At 44.3% G+C, this 19,748-nt stretch overlaps 1 protein-coding gene across 2 annotated transcripts in view; it reads left to right on the plus strand.

Moving 5' to 3' along the window:
• LOC121166638 (neuroendocrine convertase 2) overlaps positions 1-19,748 on the plus strand; it is a 214,759-nt gene that overhangs the window by 191,415 nt on the left and 3,596 nt on the right. For both annotated transcript variants that reach the window (XM_040995856.1, XM_040995857.1), the window contains 3 exons: positions 7,727-7,942; positions 10,904-11,004; positions 15,331-15,558. In XM_040995856.1, the coding sequence (XP_040851790.1) occupies positions 7,727-7,942; positions 10,904-11,004; positions 15,331-15,558 (545 nt within the window). The remainder of the gene's footprint in view (positions 1-7,726; positions 7,943-10,903; positions 11,005-15,330; positions 15,559-19,748) is intronic.

Genomic DNA, 19,748 nt, shown 5'->3' on the forward strand with positions numbered 1-19,748 from the left:
CTCAAGGACTTGGGTTTGCAGCTCAGTGAATATTTGAGACAGACAAGGCACTAAACACGAGATGTGACAGATACTCCTGAATTATAACACGTAATGACCAACTACCTCAGTTTGGAATCCCCCAAAAGCAGACCCAAAGCAACAAGATTGAGATCAAGATGTTCAGGGCAAGGAAAAAGGAAAGCCAGCAGTAATGGGGTAGGTCTGAGAGAAAAGAGCAGGCTAGGGGCAGGCTAAGTCATTAGGCCAGCTACCACTGGGTACAGCTGCACAGCAGTCCCACTGGGAAACCTTGGAGGACCATTTCCACCCTGGGACCGACCATATTGCAGTTTGCTCCCAGGTACGAATCATTTCAGCCCCAGGACAGGTGGGCGGGTACCCACCGCAGTCTGCTGGGACTGCCAGGGTGCAGTTACAGCAGTCCTAACTGGAGCCAGGCCGCCACCACTCTGTGGATCAGTGACACACCAGGAAGGCGATGTGTCCTTTGTTCCCAGAAAGAATATAACCCTTGTAAGGAGACTGGCCAGAGGAGGAATTCAGACAACTGGAGGGTCCTGCAATTGACAACTGATTTGTGATCTCTTCTCCCCATCTGCAAGAAGTGCAGTCCCCACAGGCCACCCTGACTTGGGGAACAACACCCCAGTTTCTTATTCTTCATTCCTTGGGGTTGCTGACAGGAATATTTACATTTTCTTATTGGGGTTGCTGACTGGAATATTTAAAGCTTAAAAAAAAAATGTGTAAGATACAGAGGAGACAAAGATTGATGTTTACTCTTTCTTGGGAGATTGCAAAGTTGCCAGCTAGATCCCAGTTCTTTGGTTGGAATGCATGGGAAGGTGCCAGTTGCCAGAGACTGGCTCTAAATCTACTCCCCAGAGAGGAGGGGCAGGGACAGAACACTGCACTGGAAGACAGTGATTAATTAGGCATAGGTGAGGTAAGGCCATGGGGCTGCCAGCTGAAATTTAATCAGAGCGTGGGTCAGACACGGAGGCAGCAAGGGCTAGGGCATGTGACAGGCAATGAATGCCTCTTGCCAGGGAACTCTCCAGAATTCTCCATGAGCCAAGATTTATGCTCTGTAACTACGAGAAGATCAGCATGCAAGCAAGGCAGCTGCAGTAAAGGAGTGTGCAGCTGTGCCTCGGCAGGAGCAGGTGCAATTCCAGCTCCTTCCAGAGAAAAAAGAAAGGAAGGCTGGCTGAGGCTGGGTGTGAGCTGTCCCAGTTCACCCTGGACTTACCTGGCTTCAACAGGAAACCCTGTCTAAGCAACTCTGAACCACGCCAGACAGTTGCTCACTCCATTCTTGGGCACTACTGAGGAAATGACCCCTCAGGACCTGCAGCATCAGCAACATTTATCACCATGTGGAGTAAGCAAGACTGTGGTCTGCGAGATTCTGACATCCAGGGTTGTGACCCTAAAGGCCAGGAAATAATAAGAAACACCCACAGGTGCCATGGGACATGCATCAAGTGGAGAATTCGGATCAAAGCTAAGAGTGGCTATTCCATTCTCAATTTGGCTTTTCTGGAGATTCCCCACACCCCACTCGTGCTGAACATCCATAAACCCAACCACAGGCAGGTGTGCTTGCTCTGTGAGATCCTGCCACCCTCTGCTCCCCCTACAAATGAACTACCTGTTTGCAGATCCTTGTCTCAGCATCTAGAGTTGTGCCTAAGGACTTTGAATTTCAACTACAGAAAAACAAGAGGAAGGTAACTCAAAGCAACAAGGTCCCATCTTTATCCCCTAAGTCACAGTAATCCTGACCCCTGACCGAGTGTACTGGATACGAAGTTGTCTGCAGTCCTGGTAAAAAGAGAAATTGTTACTGAACTTCAAAAGAGAAATACTACTGATTAAGAATCATCAAACATGTATTCTTTTTCATGCAAAACTTCCCTCCTGGAGAAATTCTTTTTTTTTTTTTAATAAGATTGGGTGGTATTCTTTCTTTAAATATTGATTTTTAAATTTTTATTTGAAAGGCTCAGTTACAGAGAGAAGAGACAGCTTCGTTGGTTCAATCCCCCAAAGGCCACAACAGCCAGAGCTGAGCCAATCCAAAGCCAGGAGCCAAGGGCTTCCTTCGGGTTTCCCACGTGGATGGTCCAAGAACTTGAGCCATCCTCCGCTGCTTTCCCAAGCTAAAAGCAAGGAGCTGGATTAGAAGTAGAGCAGCTGGGATTCAAACTGGTACCCAAATGCGATGCAAGTGGAGGCTTAACCTACTATGTCACTGCACTGCCCCCCCATAGAAATTTTGCCTGAGGAAAGAACAGAAATTATCCCCCATATAGCCCTTCTCCCCAACACACCCGGCCTCCCCTTTATCGAAATCCCCCTCCAAGAAGAACCTTGTCACCATTAATGACCCAGTCCTTAGCCCCACAGTCATAGCTCACATGAGAATTCAACCTTGGCATTGTGTGGTCTCCAATTCTGAGCAACGTCAAGTGACATACTACCCAAAAGAGTGATCTCACAGCTTTACAAATCCCCCTGATTCTTCCATTTGTCCTTCCTTCCCCAACCACAGTTTTGTCTTTTCCAGAAAGTTGCACAGTTGGACATAGTACGTAGTCTTTCTAGATTGAGATCTTTCACTTAGTAACATGCATTTAAGGTTCTGTGTCTTGTCATGGTTCAATAGCTCATTTCTTTGTGGCACTGGAAAGCATTCCACTCTCTGGATGCACCATAGTTCACCAGTTCACCTACCAAAGACAGCTTGGTTGTTTCAATTTGAGGGAATGATGAATAAGGCTAGTATAAACACCCATGTGAAGGTTTTGTGTTCATGTAAGTTTTCAGCTGCTTAGAGTAAATATTAAGGAGCCGGGGTACATGATAAAAGTGTTCGAGTTGTTAGAGACTCAGCTGCTAAACAGCCTCCTGAGTGGCTATACCATTTCCCATTCCAACCAGAGAAGGATAAATCTTCCTTTTGTTCTTTTCCTTTCCTGCTTCAGTGTTCTCTGGGTCCCCGCTGTGGGCCAGTCAAATAAGCATGGTGTGGTTATTTTATTCTTGTTTAGTTAGCATTCTCCTGATGATGTAAGTTGAAGAGCAACTTGTCACGTCTTACTTGTCTTCTACATTTCTTAGATGACGGATCTATGTAAGAGCTCTTACAGATCAACAAAAAGAATGTCAAAACAGAGAAAGTAGGAGGAAATATTTTCTGAGGCTGGGTTATTCACAAAGCAAGAATACAAGTGAGAGGTAAAGATCCAAAAAAGTAAACTCAACCTGTAGTAAAAAATGTATAACTCAAAGCAAGAAGATGCCGCCTGTATCCATCAAGTCTGCAAAACCCTTTTTTAAAACATTGTAATCCTAAATCCTGACCCAGAGATACCGCAGTCCTGGTAAAAATATAAATTGTTAGTGAACTTCATAGAGCAATAATATAGATCAACAATTATCAAATATTCTTTCCTTTTCACCCAAAATTCCCTCTTCCAAAAATCTCTCTGAGGAAATAAACATAAATATAAAGATACATATAAGAATTTTTTTTTATTTTTAGACATAAAGCATTTTTTAAAAAAAAATGGAAATGGTCATGTATACATGAGAAAATGAATTGATACATTATGGAATAGATACTTTATAAGAGCAATAAAATATTATGAGCTAAAAGAGTATTAATCAGGCCCAGTGCGAAAGCGTAGCGACTACAGTCCTCACCTTGAATGCACCGGGAATCCATATGGGCACCGGTTCTAGCCCCGGTGGCCCCACTTCCCATTCAGCTTGTGGCCTGGTGGGGGTGCAGTCAAGGATGGCCCAAAGCCTTGTGACCTGCACCCATATGGGAGACTCAGAGGAGGCTCCTGACTCCTGGCTTTGGATCTGCTCAGCTCTAGCCATTGCAGCCGCTTGGGAAGTAAACCATCAGATGGAAGATCTTCGTCTCTGTCTCACTTCCTCTCTATATATCTGCATTTCCAATAATTTTTTTAAAAAGAGTGTTAATCACATAAGGCAAAGTTAGTTATGTGATAAGCAAGAAATACATTCCAAGAACTCTGAGAAAGTAGATGTGCTTTATGTTTCCAATTTTATTTTTAAATCTATTCTTAGACTGCATTTATATAGAAAACAGGCAGGAAGCTGCAAAAAATATCAGCAGGGATTAGCTATTCATGGAACATTATAGAAGGTTGTATTTTCTTCTTCAAAGTTCATATATTCCAATTATTCTACAATAAATATTATTTTTCTTAGTTGGAAAAAATGCAGCAATTTTCAAAGTATGTTATGTTGCATCAAAATGTCAAGATGATTGGAAGTGAGCTACTGTTGCTGAGCATTTAGGAGGAGACAGTTTCCGAAATGTTTGCCTCTTCCATACAACTGCACAGCCTTCCCACCACAGGCTTGGTCTACTCAGGAACCTGGCCACTGCCCATTGGCTAGGGTGAAGCCTTGTGCTTCTCAAAGTGAGATTTTTCTCTCTTTGGGAGGCAGGCCGTGTGTTGAGGGCACAGAGAGCCACAGCACCCATCTGTAACTGGAACTTAATCTTGCCTGATGGTGAGAAATTTATAGCATTATTTTTGAATGATGAGCAAAATATTAGATCTGCATGACCTAGTAAGAAGTTTTGAGTTTGTGAGGGGTTACTTTAGGTTACATTTTGTTCAAGTATGAATATGAACTTATTCTTCCAAAACTCAAGATAGAATTGGATGACCATTGGGAGGTGGGACTTGAAGAAGTGATTAGTTAGAGGAGTTAATGTAATTCTTGTAGGACCAGAGCAGTGACTGCAAGGAGTCCTTAGAATGCAAACTCTCTTGCATTTTGCCTCTTCCACCCTCACCCTCTTGCCCTTCCATAAAGGAACCTGCAACAGAAGCCAAGATGATGATGCCAGCACCACACTCTGGGACTTTGCAACCCCCAAGTTCAGGAGCCAAACTAAACCTGTGCAGCTTAGAAACCAGCCAGGTTCAGATACACTGTTAGAACAGCAGAAAACAAGCTAAGCTGTATGCTTAGGACCAGCAAGTTCCAACTCGCTGTTCTTTCACTAGATTGCAGCAGCATTTCTCAACCTTGATATTTTGAGCAGGTGAATTCTTTGTTGTAGATGGGAGACAATGTCCCACGCATTGTACAATTTAGGAGCATCCCTACCCTCTACCTGCTGCATGCTAGCCATACACACCATCACCACCATCACCACCACCACCACCACCACCGAGCAGTGCTCCTGGGGAAGTGAAAATTGCTCCTTAGATGAGAATTGACTGCCTGGTTGAAAAGTTCTCATTTGGTTAAAATGGTTAAGAATTAGCATTTAGACTAAACTCCAGAAGACTAGTCTGCAGTTGCACCACTTGCCTGATTATACTTATATGCACCTGTATTCCTTAAATAAATGAATGAAATGGATTCAAGCAGAGACAGTTCCAACAAAAGCAGCCCAGGGAAGTCACCTGCCATTCCATATGCATCGGGATAAAGCTGCCCAGCCCACAACAACCCTACCTTCTGCAGCCTAACTCCCTCCAAGGTCATAGATTCTGTAATCCCAGGGTAACTTCCTATAACCTACTCGGGTTTTTGATTCCTTGACCACTTGTTTCTATATAAAATCTCTGCTGCTGAACTCTCAGATGTGGCCATTTTACCCAGAAAGAATCTTGGTTGTAAAGTTATAGATTAACGCAAGGCAAACAGGTTTCTTTGCAATGCTGCCGTTTGACTTAGGAACATGATGCGTGTCTTCAGCAGATTCTGTCTTCCTTGAGTCCCTACAGAGACCTGCAATCTTATTTATGCCTAACTTTTTTTCTTTTTAGTTTCTGAAGGTGTAGCTGGTTTCATGGTGAGGATTCAGTAGCACAACATGGGAGATACTTTGCTCACACAGCAGGTGCCATAGAAATGCCTGCCATGATTATCACCCTAGGTTTCTTCTATTGAACCTCTTCGACTATTGGATGAGCCATAGTTGTTCTGTCTCAGCTTCTGCCCGGCTCCTGTCTAGGACGAAGATGGAAAAAAATCAGTCATTAAAAGGCAAGATGTAATCACAGGGCCTCAAGGGTGCCATCTGGCTTCAGTAAACAAAGTTTAACATTCCTAGGAACAAAGGACTATATTTGGGTAAATCTTCCAGTCCAGTTACAAACCGTTTGCTGCTTATATAGAAACAGGCTGTCTGTGTATCTGCCCCCAAAATTCAGGAGTTTAAAACATCAACAGTTTTGCTGGTGAGTGACAGAACAACTGGGTTCTGCTGATCTTCACTAGCATTGACAATACTCGGCTGACCTCACACACCTGTAGTCACCTGAAGGGTAAGCCAGGGACAGGCGGGTCTAGGACTTCCCCTCTGGCAGTGACTGACTGTTAGCTGGGGCAGGGACTTGGCCTGGGTTGTGACTCTCATCAGGGGCAAACTAACTTAGGCCAATAGTAATGGTGCATAGATGTCCCAGAGACAACAGAAGTGCACTGGGCTTCTTGAGACTTGTGCTTGGGTCACAGGCAGTCTCTCCATCTCATTCTATTGGCCAGAGCAAGACATGAGGTCAGCCTACATTCAGGAAGTGGGAAAGCAACTTCTCCGCTTCACCAGCAGGGCTTCATGGTCAATATTGCAAAGGGTGTGGAGGACTCTGGAGAACTGACATCCTGTCCGTCTGCCACACTCCCTACCTACACCGAGAGAGGACACTTTTGGCAACAATTTTCTTTCAACACAGGTTTCTTTGCCTTATAAGCAGCTTGCACATGGTCTGGTTTGAGGGAAAGTTTAGCAGAGAGTCGGTCTCATCCTTCTTCCTGACTCACACCAGTTCCAGAAGAGATGGTTTCTTGACTTTGAAACCAAATCTAGGTCTGTTGTATGTCATCTTCCACATATGTTGTAATGTGATCTAGGTCCCTGTCTGGTTTCCTTTTTTTTTTTTTTTTGCAATTTATTTATTTATTTATTTGAAACCTGGAGTGACACAGAGAGAGGGATATCTTCCATCCACTAATTTACTCGCTAGATGGCTGCAATGGCCAGGTTGTGCCACAACAAAGTCAGGAGCCAAAAGCTTTATCTGGGTGTCCCTCATGGGCAGCAGGAGTCCAAACACATGGGCTATTAGCCACTGCCTTTCCAGGCACACTAGCAGGGAGCTTGATAGTGATTGAAGCAGTCGAGATATGAACCAGTTCACATCTGGGATGCTAGGGTCTCAGGCCTATGCCTTCCCTGCTGCATCACAGTGTCAGCCCTTGTCTTTCCAGTTTCCAAAGCAGTTGCTTGTTTTAGGTGGAGTTTCTTAGCATAGGTATACCAAAATGCTGAGGATGATTCCCAGTTAATGGTGGAATCAATATTTGTTGGCTTATCAAGCTAATTAACTCAAGGGCTAATTAACTCCAAGTCCCATTAGGAATATTTGAAAATGTTAGGGGCATAAAGAGTTTGGAAGTAATTCAATCATCCCTCCTCCTCCTACCATCTCTGCCTTTAACTTACGTACCAGGAATGTTATCCACTGGTGGTCACACAGGGACAGATTTTTCTCTACCAGCATCTTCCATCCTCTGGTTCTATGGGGAGTTGGATGATGCCTCAAGTCCCACCATTTTGGGGATAACAGAATAGGAAGCAAGAAGCCAATGATCTAGTCCTGACTCCTGGACAAGCACTGGAATGGGTGGCAGCATGTTTCATTGCTCTCCCCAGGGCCGTGGGGGCAAAGGCAGCATCTACGTGTGGGCCTCTGGGGATGGTGGCAGCTACGACGACTGCAACTGTGACGGCTATGCCTCAAGCATGTGGACCATCTCCATCAACTCGGCCATCAATGATGGCAGGACTGCCCTGTATGACGAGAGCTGCTCCTCCACCTTGGCCTCCACCTTCAGCAACGGGAGGAAGAGGAACCCTGAGGCCGGCGTGGTAAGTGCAGCCATCTCATCCTCACTTCCAAATACCCACCGGCCCTCTGAGGCGGCATAGGATATACCATTCCTCCCAGAGAGCTAACACCAGTTCTGAAAAGAAGACCCATTTTCTGGTTTTTTTTTATTATATTTACTTTTATTTCAAGAGGTACTTTCAGTGAAAATCAGTAACATTAATAATCTTATACCTGACAACCTTTCAGGCAGCTTCAAAATGTTGGGTATACAAAGACGTTCACAAATAGGTATGATTTTCTGTAGTGGTTTGAGAGTTCAGAACAACCCAAATCTTATGTAATATTTGAGGCCTTTTTTTTTTCTAATTTTTTATATAAAAAAATATGTTTCATGCATTCCATAAATACAATACCAAAAAGATAACCACATTTCTCTCCCTTCTCATTTTTATCTTTAGTCCTCTTCCTTCCCTCCATCTCTTCCTCTCATCAGTTTTTTAATTTTAATTTTAATTTTAATCCACTCTATAGCCACAGGCTTAATGCACCACCAACCATAATATTCAACAAGTAAAACTAGGAAGACCACAGTTCTATAGGAGTACAAATAAGGGCTAAAAAAGACAACCATATCACACGGTTTTCATTTCATCCCTCTATATTCCTTTGTATTCTATATAAACTGCCACATATCATAGAAAAAAATGAGAGATTTGCCTTTTTGAGTTTGGCCTATTATTTAGCATAATTGGTAGACACATTTTCTTTATGCCCAGTTATTTTTTGTAGTGGTCTACTATATGCTGGGAGCAAGCAATGGTGATTCCTTTCTAGCTCATTTTCCATAAATTTTCTTCCTTATAATTTTGGCTTATGAACAATGATAAACACTGGTTTGCCCTTATGCTTTCCCAGCACAACATTCTTAAAAATAATTATCAGAATGGACACGTCACACCATTGCCTTGTCTGAGCCAAGAACCTATACATGTATGATGGTCATTAAAATATAGCGTTTATGGATGAATTTTCTAGGCCCATCAGCCTCCTAAAACTCTGCATACCTGTGGATTTTCTCAAGAAGGAATTTTGACTTTCATGGTATTTCTTTTTAATTTATTTATTTTCATTAAACAATCAAATATACAGAGGAGGCAAGACAGAGAAAAAGATCTTCTGTCCACTGATTCACTCCTCAAGTCTCAAGTAGCTACAACAGACTGGAAGCCAAAAGATAGGAGACTCTTCCGGGTCTCTCATGTGGGTGCAGGGTCTCAAGGCTTTGGGCCATCCTCGACTGCTTTCCCAGGCCACAAGTAGGGAGCTGAATGAGAAGCAGGGCCGCCGGGATTAGAGCTGGTGCCCATATGGGAGCTTGACACATGCAGGGCGAGCGTTTTAGCTGCTAGTCTACCATGCTGGGTCCTAATGGTATTTTTAAGTAGATTCACAAGTTCAAAAACAAAAACATTACAAATCATGCATGTGAGTTATTTACTTCTTTGTGCTGGGTAACTCTGCCTTCTTAAATCACTCAGTTTACGATAATACATTTCCCCACCTCTTGTAAATATATCTCACCCGTTCAGCATAACGAATCCTTTTGGGTCATTTGTTCTCAGTGGTTGTTTGGTTCCTTAAACTCTGCTTAGACCTCCAAACCAGGAGTCTAGAGGGTGACCTCAAAGCCACCGATGAGCCCCATCCTGACAGCAACACCCTCTGCGCCAGAGCTTTCCATGACAGGTTAATAAAGAGCTCAGAACCAAGCCATCGGGTGCCTTCTAGTGCTTCACTGCCATCTGATCTCCCACTTTGGCAAGCTGGCCAGGCTCCTGTGTGAGCCACCAAAATCCTTAACCTAGAAGGAATACAGACCTTGACAGCAGGTCCCTCCCAGGAGTCCTCCTGGGCTCTTCCTGGCCTAAGGGAGAAGAGCAAGCACGCCAGGTGCTACCAGAAAGAGGAGGCCTTGGCCCTTCTTAGCATAAGAGAAGCAGGCGGGAAAGATTAGGTGTGGACAGCCCCATTCTCCTTAAGAGGTCTCCTCCTGCCTCCCACCCACCCCCAGAAGCTCCACTCCTCAAGGGCCTCACAGCGTGGGGCTTTGCCCCAGCCCTTATCTGTGACTTTCTTTCTGCTTGGGCTAGAGAAGGGCCTTGAGTTTCCTCTGAATACTGTCATTTTGCCCAGTGGATGCCTTTACGCCTCCCTGATACTTTGTTCTTCAAAATAATAGGCTCTTTTGAGGAGCCTACAGACAGAGAAGAATTCCTGTGGTTTATACATGACCCTGGCACACATTGGAAATAAGATTTTACTCTTGGTGAAAGTTCTTTCAAACTCAGCTTGCCAGTTCCCCCTTGGCCCTGAAATGAGACTTGGCGTGGATGATCATGCATACTGGGTCCTGTTGACTCAGCCTGTCTCAGAGCCTCTCCATGAGTTCTAGGGATTTAGAAAGATTCATTTTTTATTACCTGGTTCTTGGCAGACTTAAGCTGAGCATGTTATTCTTCCTCTTCACAAATTCCATCCTTGTCTTCATAAAGGAAAAAGAAATGCTGCTTCAGTGGCCTTTACATTTTCCCAGAGTCGGTTCTAATTCAACAAAAAGATTTGCACTGAGTATGATGATGGAATTGGTGCTTAACTTCCCACCTCTTAGGGTTTTTAGGCTCAGGAAGTAAAAATACCTCTGGTCACTGGAACAGCCCAGATGTGCTGCTTCCGACAACTGGCTTGTGTAGTGGGGAATTGTTCTGTAACTATAAGTGATTATATGTCCCTTTTTGCATCAGCTACTAGAAAGCTCAGATAAAATAAATAGCAAAGAGCAAGGTGAATAGATGCTAAGTCTCTCCTTAGCTTTGTCTTCTTAAGGAAAAAGATAAAGTTTAAGTAAAATAAATAGACAACCCTCCTACTCCATATTGCTTTGAGGGGATCAAAAAAGCATTTTGATGTGTTCACTCATTATTCAATGTCTTCCCTTGCAGGCAACCACAGATTTGTATGGCAACTGCACTCTGAGGCATTCGGGGACGTCCGCAGCTGCTCCCGAGGCAGCTGGCGTGTTTGCACTGGCTTTGGAGGCAAAGTATGTTGACGGCTCTGGGCCCAGGGCTGGTTCTGCAAGGTGGAATAATATGCCGGTCTCTCCATCCACATAACAGGTGTCCATGGAGTCTCATATGGGTTGGAGAACCAGTAGATAGTCAGGGCCAATGAACTCTGCTGGATTTTTCTAAATCACTCTTACACACACACACACACACACACACACACATACACACACACACACACCATAAAACTACACCCTTAGGAGAACACAAACTATACACCCAACAGCATATTAGCACATATCAGCAAGCTATTCAAATACCAATAGGGTCACACAGCTATTTCTTTCTCTCTTTTTTAATTTGAAAGCCAGAAAGACACAAGGAGAGAGCTCTTCCATGCTCTGGTTCATCCCCAAATAGTGCCCCACATGAGTAATAAGAGCTCAACTGCTTGAGCCATTACCTGCAGCGTCCCAGGGTACACATTAGCAGAAAACTGGAGTAAAAGTGGGACTTGAACCCAGGATCTCTGATACGGAATATGACTGTCCCAATCAGCACCTTAAGAGGTTTACCAAATGCCCATCCTTCTTTTCTTCATGAAATCCACTCCTTTGTCCTTTGTCCCTTGGCTGTTTAACTCTACTAGTAGTCACGATCAACTAAGTAAAGGAAAACAAAATAGCCAAGCTGAGTGTCTCACAAGGTGCTTGAGAACGTGTGGCAGCAAGGAGTTCATACTCCAGACTACCCACTTGTAGGTAAATCCTTTAACCTTAGAGAGAAGGTGGGTGTGGTCATGCAGTGTGCATGCAGAGCTTTACTGGGGAACCTTGCAGGCTACGAGGAAGGGGAGACCATTCCCACGTTCTCGCCATTCCTCAGGCAGGTCACATGCTGCTGCTGCTGGACTAGCCTTGGATTTGATCATCATTGGGGGTGTCTGCCCATAAGCTTGAGAAAAAGCCAGAGACCAACCTTATGTTCCAGACCCAAGCTTTCAGCTTCAGACACTACGTTTGTGGTGTGAGGGCAACTGCCACCAGCTGTGTAGGAAATTGTCAGGAAACATAGCACCCAGAAACTTGTGAGAAGTTAAATTCGGGCTGTTGGGAAAGAAAAGTCCTTCATTTGCATCAGTTGTTTTAGGCAACCTGAGTTTTTCACCTGGGTCTCCAGGCACCTTCATCTGTCTTTCTCTGCATATGCAGTGCATTTTCTGATTTGCAACCGAGGCAAGAGTTGGTTCCTAGAATAGGAAGGGACTTCAAACTCAGTGTAGTCTTCTGCCTTCAAACAGAAGGGGCACAAATACATGACTTTTAGATAGAAATATCAATATATGCATATATTAAAAGCAAAAGGAGGAGGAGAAAGAAAGACTCTGGAATAAGAATGACTCCTCTTTGGATCAATTTCAACTTTGATTTTTTTTGTAACAAAAGTCAGGACCCCAAGAGACAGACACTGGTGGGAGCTTAACTATTAAGCACAGAAACCAAGACGTGGTCTCAATATGCACATGCTGAATGTGAACCTGTTCACTCAGAGCCTGAGGGGACCCCAGAGTCTAAGTGGACTTTCCTCATGCCATCTGGCCTGAGCATTGCTGGGCCTCACAGGGAACAGGGAGCTGGAGTCGTTGTGGTCTAGGTTCTGGGCAAACATTTATTTCCTAGGTTCTTACCTCTTAAAAGGCATTTTAAGCATAGGCACTAACACGATTTAAGGAAGTGGTAAAATTTATTTGGAGGGTGAGAAATACAGATATAACATGGGCCATGTTCAGGGACAGAGGAACAGAAATGGAAAGCAAAGGGAGAGAAATTGCTGCCTCTGTCCTCAGAATCCATCTGCAGGAAGCAGAAGAGCGAGAAGGTGAGAGGCACAGGACCAAGAGAGCAAGCCCCTCCCCATCATGGGCATTTGGGGGGCTTGAGAGGGGAATGGTTACACAACAATGCAAGACCGCCCCACCTCAGACTCCAGGTGTAAGTGTCATTTGACTCATAGGTGGGCAGAAAGGATTACGTAGGCAGGGGATGTGGAATTTCCAAACTTGAGATCCTGAACTAGCTGCCTAACACCGTAGCAGAATGATCTGAAAGCCAAATGAGTTTCTGATCCCCCTTTCAAGCTCTAGTGGCAGAACTTGACCCACAGTCTCCTGGGATTTGGAACAATCAAAAAGTCACTTGCACAGGTCCATGTACATACAAGGGGATAGCCTCAATAAACCAGTGGAGCAAAGCTGCTGCATTCCTACTCATCACCATCCCTTTAGCATCACAGTGCAGACATCTGACAAGATGAATGTGCCGAGCACTAGAGCAGCCTTTGTTTGGGAGCAATGGACATAAATTTAAAGCTTTCAATTGACATAAGGAAGGAAAACAATACCTGGAGGTAGTAGTTCAGGTCATCTTGCTCAAAAATTCTTCAGAGCAACAACTGCCTGAGAGTGGCACCAGACTCCAAGATGAGGTTTGCATGTGAGTTATTTATTAAAGAAAAACTGAGTTTCAGGAAATACCAATAAGCAAGTGAAGTAGGGGAAGGAGTTGGGGATGGGAGATAACTCAAGCCAGGAGAAGTTTTAGCCTGGGGCTAATCCTTTAGAAACTCCAGAATGCCAAGGATGCCTCAAAGAACAGAGCTGGGCTATACTTTGTCTAAGAGAAGCCCCAAGGGATGCACACACTAAGAAATTTCTGGCTGTCTGTGCCTTTCTGGCCTTCCAGCAGCCAGCAGTTAAAGGCATTGATCAGGAAAGCTCACAGACATACAGGAGGATCCTAGAAGTCCCTCTCTGCTTCGGCTCAGATGAGGCAGCAGGGAGCCCCAGTGACATATAGGACAGTAGTGCAAGGCTGTTTCCCATGCAGCGGTCCATCCAGCAGCTGTTCCAAAGTGGTTTGAATGCAGTAAGTGATCGTGTCCACACACCGGCCCACCAGAATCTTGGAAAACTAAGAATAAGCCTTTCTCCCCACAGCATGACTCCAGCAGGGAATGGTAGCATTCTCTCCTTCTGACCCGTGTTCACTTTGTTGCTCCATCTCAGAAAGTTCCAAGAACTTGAAAATGGCAACTTGAGTCACAAGGGAATATTGCTCACACCTCTCCTGATGGTACCAATATTAGAGAAACTACCAAGGGCATCAGTATTTGCACACAGACTGGTTTAGTCACTGAATAAAGTATGAAAGACTGTCCAAGGCACTGGAGACACAAACTTACTAAATATACTGTCTGTTCCAAAGAAGACTCAACAACCTGGTTAACTAACCACTACCCTGACCTTGGACAACATAGACTAGTTGTTCCTGTTTCTCTGCTTTAAGTAAGCAGAATCATGCAGACACTCTCTACACGGGTCTGTGTTTGTATTGCTAGGACAAAATACCTGATGCTGAGTACCTTATAAGGAAAAGAATGTTTATTCAATTCACAGTTTGGAAGCTGGGAGTCCAAAATTGAGTAGCCCCTCTGAGGAGGACCCCTCGGCTTACTCATATCATGAGGCAAATGCATGAGAGGAAGTGATCACATGGAGTTAGGAAGCAAGGAAGCCAGCATGGGCCAGTATTGCTCTTTTATAACAATGCTTTCTCTCAATAATAAGAATCCCATGAAAACTACATACGTTGCCCTCCAAGGGCAGTGCCTCCTGTGACCTAATCACTTTACACTAGGAACAACCTCTTAAAGGTACTGTCACCTCCCAGCGTCACCACACTGGAGGCCAAGCTTCTAGCACATGGACCCTTGGGGAGACACACTCAAACCATAGCATTTTCTTCCACCTTCCTCAGGTCAATACTGTATTTGTAAAAATTGTCCATGTTATTCAAAATAACTATAACATCCTCCTCTGGGTGAATATCTGCGGACTTCATAGTTTGGAGCTAAGAACATTCTAGTCTGGTGAATGTATGCAAGTTTCTGTCATATACCTACCTAGGGGTAGGATTGCTGTGCCATAGCTTAGACATATGGACAGTGTTAGAAGACACAGCGAGGCAGTTTTGCAAAGTGGCTGCCACAATTTACACATGTGTCAGTGTAGAACAGGAGTTCTGGTTTCTCCACACCTCTTTCAACTCTTGACATTGTCAGTTTTTTCCACTTCAGCCGCTCCATCATGTTTGCTTGAAAACTCTTTCAAAGTAAATTTATTTGAGAAAGACAGGAATTTTTTTTTAATTGACATGCATAGTGGTTCTAAGTTAGTCCATGTACATCTATCATTTTACTGGGGCTCACAAATGTTGCTCATTGTGTTTCTCTCTCTCTCTCTCTCTCTCTCTCTCTCTCTGCCTCTTATTCTTGCTCTCACACTCTCTTCCTCCCTTCTCTAGCCTGGGTCTGACCTGGCGAGACATGCAACATCTGACAGTGCTCACCTCCAAACGGAACCAGCTGCATGACGAAGTCCATCAGTGGAGGCGGAACGGAGTCGGCCTGGAGTTCAACCACCTGTTTGGATATGGTGTCCTGGATGCAGGCGCCATGGTGAAAATGGCTAAAGACTGGAAAACCGTGCCCGAGAGATTCCACTGTGTGGGCGGCTCTGTGCAGGACCCTGAGTAAGTGGGGCAGCAGTGTAACTCCAGGGGTGCCATTTACATAGAAAATTTACAATTACATAGATCACTGGGGTAACTCCCAACTCCTGCTTTTAGCTTTCAGCTTTGACTGTCTCAGTAGCTAATGTCATTATTTGTTTCTTTTTATTTAAGAGGCAGATTTTGTGAGTCCTCTACAGAAAAAGGAGACAGAGAATGCTCCATCTGCTGCTTCTCTCCCCAGATAACCTCAATGACCAGAACTGTGCCAGTCCAAAGTCAGGAGCCTGTAGCTTCTTTCAGGTCTTCCACAAGGGTACAAAAGTCCAAGCAATTGGACCATCCTTCACTGTTTTCCCAGGCCATCAGCAAGTAGCTTGACCACAAGTGGAGCAGCCAGGACCAGTGCTTAAGTTACTATCCTACGGTTTCATCCCCTATGCTGTTATTTTTTTAAGTGCACAAATCAACCCAGATCAACAAATAGAACATGCTAATATCCCAGGAGGCCCCTTGTCTCCTTCCCTCATCATCTCCCCAAGCATATCTGTTGTTCTTTCCTCTGACCCTGTAGATCATCCTGCCTATTCCATATTTAAAATAACAGAAGCATCTACTATGCTTTTGTTCAGAATTGTGTTTTGGGGATTTGCTGATATGCGGTGTGTACTTGTAGTTTATCATGATTACAAGAAGAGCATTCTGCCACGTGACTATGGTCCCCTTGGCATATTCATTCTCATGAATGACTAAGCTGGACTTCCAGCCCCACAGAGAAGCCACTGTGTTGGTCAAGTGTGTACTAGCTGCCCTTCCAACTTCCCACCATGACAACAGGCTGGCATGATAAGACTGCTTCTCCACTTAGTCTCTGTTGATCTGTCAGGAAGGAGATATCAATTCTTATCATTATTATAATTGAGATATCATGCCCATATCATGAAAGGTACAGAGTTTATATGTTTTATCTGTGTTTCCATAAACATATGCAGCAGAAACTATCACAGAGCATTCATCCCCCACTCCCCGCCAATATTCTTCAGGCTCCCTTCCAGTTACTCCATAATCAGCACCTTCATTCTCCCCGCAGTAGATTGGCCTCACTACTTCCTGGATTTGGTCTAATCAGAGAACCACATGGCACGGGTGCTTTTGTGTCCAGCTCCTTTGATGCAGCATTAGTTTGGTGGGATTTGTCAAAGTTAGAGCACACAGCAATCATCCACTCATTCTTGTGGCTGGGAGACACACACCTCTGTGGCTTCCATTGTTTACATCAGGGTAAATCTGACTCCTCATCCACTTCAGTGGTCCCCAACCCTGACCTCACTTCTGCAAATCAAGAGAACTTAACTGGACCCTATTCAGTCCACAGTATCATCTTCCTTTCTTCTCCTCTGGACCTGGGTTCTGTTCAACTTTTGTTGCCAGTTACTCAGACCTGAACTCAATTATTTTTTTAAACAATACTTATATATTTATTTGAAAGGCAGAAAGATGGGGGGAGAGAGAGATCTTCACCCTGTGGTTCACTTCCCAAATGCACACCATGCCTGGGACCAGATCAAAGAAGGAGCCAGGATCTCCTCCCTGGTCTCCCATGTCGAGCCATCCTCTGCTGCCTTTCCAGACACATCAGCAGGGAGCTGGACTGGAAGTGGAACAGCCAGGCCTCAAACCAACATTCTGATATGGGTGGGTGGCATCATACACAGCAGGTTATGCTGTGCCACAACACTGGTTCCTTGAAGTCAAATCGTGACTTCCCCAACATTCACAATGCATTTAACTTTTGTAACCCTCTATTTTACCAATCCTCAACCTCTGACCCCTGACCTCTTTAGTACAGTAAACCAGGAGACCTTCACTCAGCATGATGTTTTCAAACTCATCAGCCCAAACAGAGGATTATGAAGGAAATCAACGAGGTTGAAATTCAATGATGAAAGATTAATATGCAAATGGGTTGGAATACACCCTTTTTATTCACACAATATTTAGAAAGCTCTAAAGGCGAGTTTCACAGCCATGATCGTGTGGTCACTGAATGACCATGAGGACCGCTGGAGATGCCTGCAATGACTGTAATGAGCTGTGTGGTGACAGGGGCTCAGGAAGTGCTCCTTCCCCTGCTCAGTGGGCTGCTTTCAGAACAGAAGAGAAGGTATCTGTTGTGGGTTGGGGAAAGCTGAGACACAAAGCAACAGCAACCCAGCGTGGTCCCCTTGGAGACAAAGGCTCTGGTCTTGTGTACGATTCTACCCATGGCCCCTGAGGGTGATTCTCCAGGGAAGGAAGCAGCTGAGAGCTCACAGTACCAGCCAATGGGCACCGCCCAGGGAAGGGGGTCTGGATAGAGGGTGCTCTTCCTCATACCCCTTTGCCACGCAGTGCCTGAGATTGGCCCAAGCTTAATCCAAACCCTTGTATCATTCCTTCTATCTCAAGAGATTATCTCAGCATGGGCCAATCTCTTTCTTGTGTGAAAAGAATACCTTATTGCTGACTCAGAAACTCTTTACGGAGTGGGCTGTGGATCTGACTTCAAGCTAATGTGGCCAGCTCATCTCTGACTCTCAGCTGAAGAAATGTTTTGAGTTTTCACTTGGTGGAAAAGCAAAGATGATTTTCCACCAGAGTTGCCACAAATTGACTTGTAAGAGAATTGTCACTGTGTGACTCCTGTCCCTAAGTGCCCTGGGTGCAATCTGTTACAGTGAATGCATTTTCTTAGAATTTAGTTGGAGTTCTGGACCCTTGTGGTAATCGTGACGATCGCATTTGACAAACAGTTGGTAATATTTACGGCACCAGATGGTTTTACTTGGGCTGTTAGTTGATGAATGTCCTAATTGAACTTCTCAAGGGAGCAGGGATTACAAGACAGAAAAGGGATTCAGGTTCCACGTGGGCTTCAGAGCTGAGGGCTGTCTTCCTGTCGTCCTTCTCTATGACCACCAACCATTCTCCTTAGAGAGTCCCAGAGGTCCCAGGCTAGAGGGAAACCCAGCCTGGACCTGCCTGTTTACCTGCATAGAAATCCCATAGTGAAGCTTGGTTCTTCTCTTTTGTCTTGATTTGGAACACTCCAGAACCTTCTCCAAAGGTGGCTGTAAAATCTGTATACAAGGGTCTCTACTTCCCCCAACTGCTTCAAAGACTGTGCTGAAAAAGAAGCCAGAGAGACTTTCTGTACATTGTTATTCTTAAATTCAAATGCAACATACACATTAAAAAAAAAGATGTGTTTCTCCATTTGAAGTCAAGCATGACAAAGAGACAGAGATTTTCCATCCAATGCTTCACTTCCCAAACGGCTACAATAGTGTGGTAGGTACAAGCTGAACCCAGAATCCCCGAGCTCCATCTGGGTCCTCCGCATAGCTAGTAGGGACTACATATTTGGACCACCTTCAGCTACCTTCCCAGATACATTAACAAAGAACTGGTTTGGAAGCAGAGCATCCAGGACTTGAACTGGTGCCCACACGGTATGCTAGCTTTGTGGCAGCAGGTTAGCTTACTGTAATACAAAAACAGTCCCTGACAACAACTTATGCCTGTGCTAGTATAAAATTAGTGAGTAAAAATGTACTGAATTTAAGTCACACAAAATAATTTTTTTTAATTATTTTTATCGGAAAGTCAGATTTACAGAGCGAAGGAGAGACAGAAAAAAAAATCTTCCATCTGCTTGTTCACTCCTCAAGTGTCCACACAACAGCCAAAGCTGAGCTGATCTGAAGCCAGAAGCCAGGATCCAAGAACTTACTCCAATTCCCTGACATGGATACAGGGTCCCAAGGCTTTGGGACATTCTTGACTGTTTTTCCAGGACACAAGCAGGGAGCTGGATGGGAAGGGTGCCCATATGGGATCCTGGAAAATGTAAAGCAAGGATTTAGCTACTAGACTATCACACCGGGCCTCACACAAAATAAATGTAAAAGTCAGTTCTTCATTTCTACTGGCCCAATGTCTAGTGTTCAGTGACAATAGATAGCCAGTGACTACTATATCAAGAAGCACAGATACAGAACACTTGCATCTTCACAGAAGCTTCTATTGGCAAGCACTGGTCTAGGCACTTGTAAACATATATAATATATATTTATATACATATACATATATTACACATGCATATACATCATGTACATGTGCAGGTATATACATACATATATGTCTATTTTATATCTATTTGTGCATACAAA

This window comes from Ochotona curzoniae, unplaced genomic scaffold (genome assembly GCF_017591425.1).
Source record: "Ochotona curzoniae isolate NIBS_2020 unplaced genomic scaffold, NIBS_Ocur_1.0 patch188, whole genome shotgun sequence".
Classification (NCBI taxonomy): domain Eukaryota; kingdom Metazoa; phylum Chordata; class Mammalia; order Lagomorpha; family Ochotonidae; genus Ochotona; species Ochotona curzoniae.